This window comes from Bactrocera latifrons, unplaced genomic scaffold (assembly GCF_001853355.1).
Source record: "Bactrocera latifrons isolate USDA-ARS-PBARC rearing strain unplaced genomic scaffold, ASM185335v1 scaffold_99, whole genome shotgun sequence".
Lineage (NCBI taxonomy): Eukaryota > Metazoa > Arthropoda > Insecta > Diptera > Tephritidae > Bactrocera > Bactrocera latifrons.
Window position 1 is genome coordinate 96,459 of NW_017537700.1, and position 3,549 is coordinate 100,007.

At 37.9% G+C, this 3,549-nt stretch overlaps 1 protein-coding gene across 1 annotated transcript in view; it reads right to left on the bottom strand.

Moving 5' to 3' along the window:
• The window catches only part of LOC108977990 (nuclear pore membrane glycoprotein 210), a gene marked incomplete at its 3' end in the record, with an annotated part of 92,763 nt that overhangs the window by 80,968 nt on the left and 8,246 nt on the right, over positions 1 to 3,549 (bottom strand). The window contains exons 13-15 of the mRNA XM_018948015.1: positions 3,313 to 3,512; positions 2,978 to 3,244; positions 438 to 563 (exon numbers count right to left, since the gene is read on the bottom strand). Coding sequence (XP_018803560.1) covers positions 438 to 563; positions 2,978 to 3,244; positions 3,313 to 3,512 — 593 coding nt within the window. The remainder of the gene's footprint in view (positions 1 to 437; positions 564 to 2,977; positions 3,245 to 3,312; positions 3,513 to 3,549) is intronic.

Here is a 3,549-nt window from a genome sequence, read left to right on the forward strand (position 1 = left end):
TAATATGATTCCGACCTCTTTTTGGTTTAGTAGACCGCGATTCCGGTGGATGCCCTTCTATTCAGGATGGACATAAGAACGATCTGGCCAAGCAGCAACAGAGCGGACAAACTCCGTCAAATCTTATAACTTCTACACAAGTTAGGCTTTTAGTTGTTTGGCTCTTCGGTCTAATATGATTCCGATTTCGTTTTTCAACTTCGCTCCGTTCGACAGCAAACGAGAGGACTAAATCCGTCAGGACTTAAAATTTCTGCACAAGTTGAACCTTAAATCAGTCCACTTAGTACCACTTAACGCTACATTCTTGTTAAATCTCAAAAATTTATGAAAAATGCACTGCAATTGCATAACCCTAACCTATACACACAAAGTTAACACTAAAAGCGTGCAAAAAGAAAAACTGCACACAAAACTCTTAAGGCAWCTGCACTCACCTTAGTTGGAAACGTGTTCTTCGATTCTGCCACTGACAGCTTGATGTAATCCTCAGCATGTTTAACTCCAGTCGTATCCCTTAAGCTGATGGCAATCATGTTGTTTGTTTCACGCGGCAGATTTATCTACGTAAGCAGTAAGAGCAACATAAATAACAAATAAAATTATATAACAAAAGTCATACCATACACAAACATACATATGTACATGTAAACATGGTTGTATATTCACATACATAGTATGTATGTGTGGAAGTCATACGAAAAGTGCATAAAGTTTAAACCGAAAACTAAAAAATAAAAATTCTGCATAAAAATATGGAAAATGCGTTGGAAAGTTTTAGTAAAAAAAAATAAAAAATGTGAGCAAAATAAAATCGAGAAAATATATGTAAATACTTGGCCATGCTGCCATGCACACGCTCTCTGCACGCTCATGTGGCTGCATGGCTGACTGAGGAAGCTTCAGAAAAAAAGGAATTGAGCGGAAAATAAACAACGTTAAAGCTATAGAAATGCAGACTGCGAACTATRCTGGGACACTGCACAGCAAATGAGAACAAGCCCGGTCACACTCAGCCAAAAGCGGCTTGCATGTATGTATAGAAAAYGCTGAAGCATTCCACGCTTTGCTTATACGGCTTCAAACTTTGCAAATATTTCCGCAAGAGGACAAAACGTTGTGCATTTTTATTTACAGTTTAACTTGATGCCGTTGTCATATAGAGCAAATATCCTCTTGGCTACACATATACCCAGTAGGAACATTTTGATTGCAGAATTTGATTGTATTGCATCAAACTTACGAAATTTGAGGGTTCATTTTAATGCTGTATAACTCAAGGAGATTTAAAAATTATAAATATACCCTGTAGGAAATTTTTTTTTAACGAAATTTAAGCAAATGGCGGCTTAWTTATTTTTTTCTACAACTAAACGTGAGTTGTTTAAAAGGCTAACCATGTACCCTGTAGGAAAAATTAAGTTCCAAAAAAGTTTTATTCCATGAAATTTGCGTGAACTATTTAGGAATACAAACATATGTCCAGTAGGAAAATTTAAGTTATTAAATTGACTATACCGTAATTTATGGAAATGGAATATTTATTACTTTCTATATAACTGAGAGCGAGCGATTTAAGAAATTATACAATTACCCGGTAAGAAAATTTTAGTTGAGAAAAATTTAATTACACTACTCAACAAATCTAAAGGAGAAATTTGCTACAAATGTGCTTAGAGATCTGTGGGCTACTTTAGGTGTGATTCGTCGTCTGCAATGGGTGACGGTTTGACTCCAAGTACGTGGTTCACTGAGAGGGAGTCGGTCAAGGTGTTTATGACTCCACTATCTGCAGCGCTAGTTGAATCCGACGTCTGGTCGGCGTAGTTGAGGAAAGACCTCTTGATGGCAATTCCGCTTCAAGCAGTTGACTGCAGGGATGGTTTCCACGAAAATACCGAAGCAGAACTGCTTGGAAAGGAGTTCAGTAAGCTCCTTAACTGGGAGCATACACACCTCACTGTATAGATGTTCGATAAAAGACATCAAGAGGCATACCGTGCAATATTCTGGTATGTCTGAAGCTTCATGCTCTGCGTTTCAGTGCATATAGGCGACTTGGTACGGTATAGTTATGATCCGGCCAGCCGATTGTCTTATATGTTGCCAACAGCGTTTCTTTGTCTTTTCCCATGCGCTGCTGGCTAGCGACTTGAGGATGTTTTTGCGGCTCTGTACTTTGACAATAATTGCGGTCGTCTGAGGGACCTTAGGGAATCTTAGAGTAAAAGGACTGCAAACTAGTCTTATTTTTGAAATATATAAAAATGGAATTTATATTATTTCTTTGAGTAAGGGTAAATTTAAAAATGCTATATATTTTATTAAAAATTTCTTTACATATGTACATGTCAAAAGCAGACATTCGCATTGCTCACAGGGTTTGCACATTCATAGCTTCCAGTTGGCTTTAAGAACATTTAAACACACACTATTCTGAAAACGAGTATAATATACATAAAAATTTGTGCATACATACAAATCACTGCACATTTAATAGCTAAAAGAGCACTCTACAAACTTCAAAGCTAGGATTTGRCGTTGCAGAATTTGCCATTTAAATTCATATAGGTATGCGGCACCGCCTTGCCARTCTACTACATTCTCTCCTAAGTCATTTAGGAGCGCATCAAATCGCATATGCAGTGGGCGGCTTCGAGCTTATGGCAGTTCAGTTGTGCGCGCTTAACACCAGCGTCACAGAAACGTCCATCATTGTGGCCAGTGGAAAATAGCGTAGCAAAAAATTAAAAAAAAAATTTATAAAAAAAATTAAATATGCGTTGACATGCAACCATATTGCACAGAAGACTAGGAAACGACTAACTTTGTACGCCATATTGTGTGCAATTTCGAAGTCACGCCGAAGTGTGTGGAAAAGTGCAGCAATACTCTTATTATATAAATAARAATTGCTATAGCTATTATTAAAGCAAATTGCCATATAACAACTTAACGATTTTGCAACTCAACTCACCGCAATTGTGAGATTACTGCCGATTTGTACGTCCACAATATCCTTGCGCGACAAGTCATACTTCAAGCCATTTACGTCATCAATATTGTGCGAGAATTCATTGCCCAAATTGTCGTGTAGCGAAATTTTCAATACGAAATTCATGCCACGTGGTATCTTTGCCTCGCTTTGCTTCAAGCGCGATGTGGGGTAGGCCAGGGTGGCCAGAATATATTGTATATTCTTCACTTCAACGCCGATTGGCAGGGTTTGTTCGAAAGTTTTGGCCTATAGTGGAGTTAATTGAAGTTAATATTCCCATAATACATAAGAATCAACGGACTGAAAAGGCTTACAATAATCAAATCGCGTCCGAGCGTATCCTGTGTGCGCACAACACCGTCGGCAGACACCTTAACTATGCCAGTGTTATCGCTGTCCAGTTTGTATAGCACGTCATCCAAATTGGCCTTCAATTGTAGCGTGCTGCGCGGCGCTACTAAAATCCAGTCCATTGTTATATGTTTGGGCGACTCAAGTTCCAATATCTTGAATACTAAAAAAAAGTTATTGTTAAAATAAAAATTAAAAAT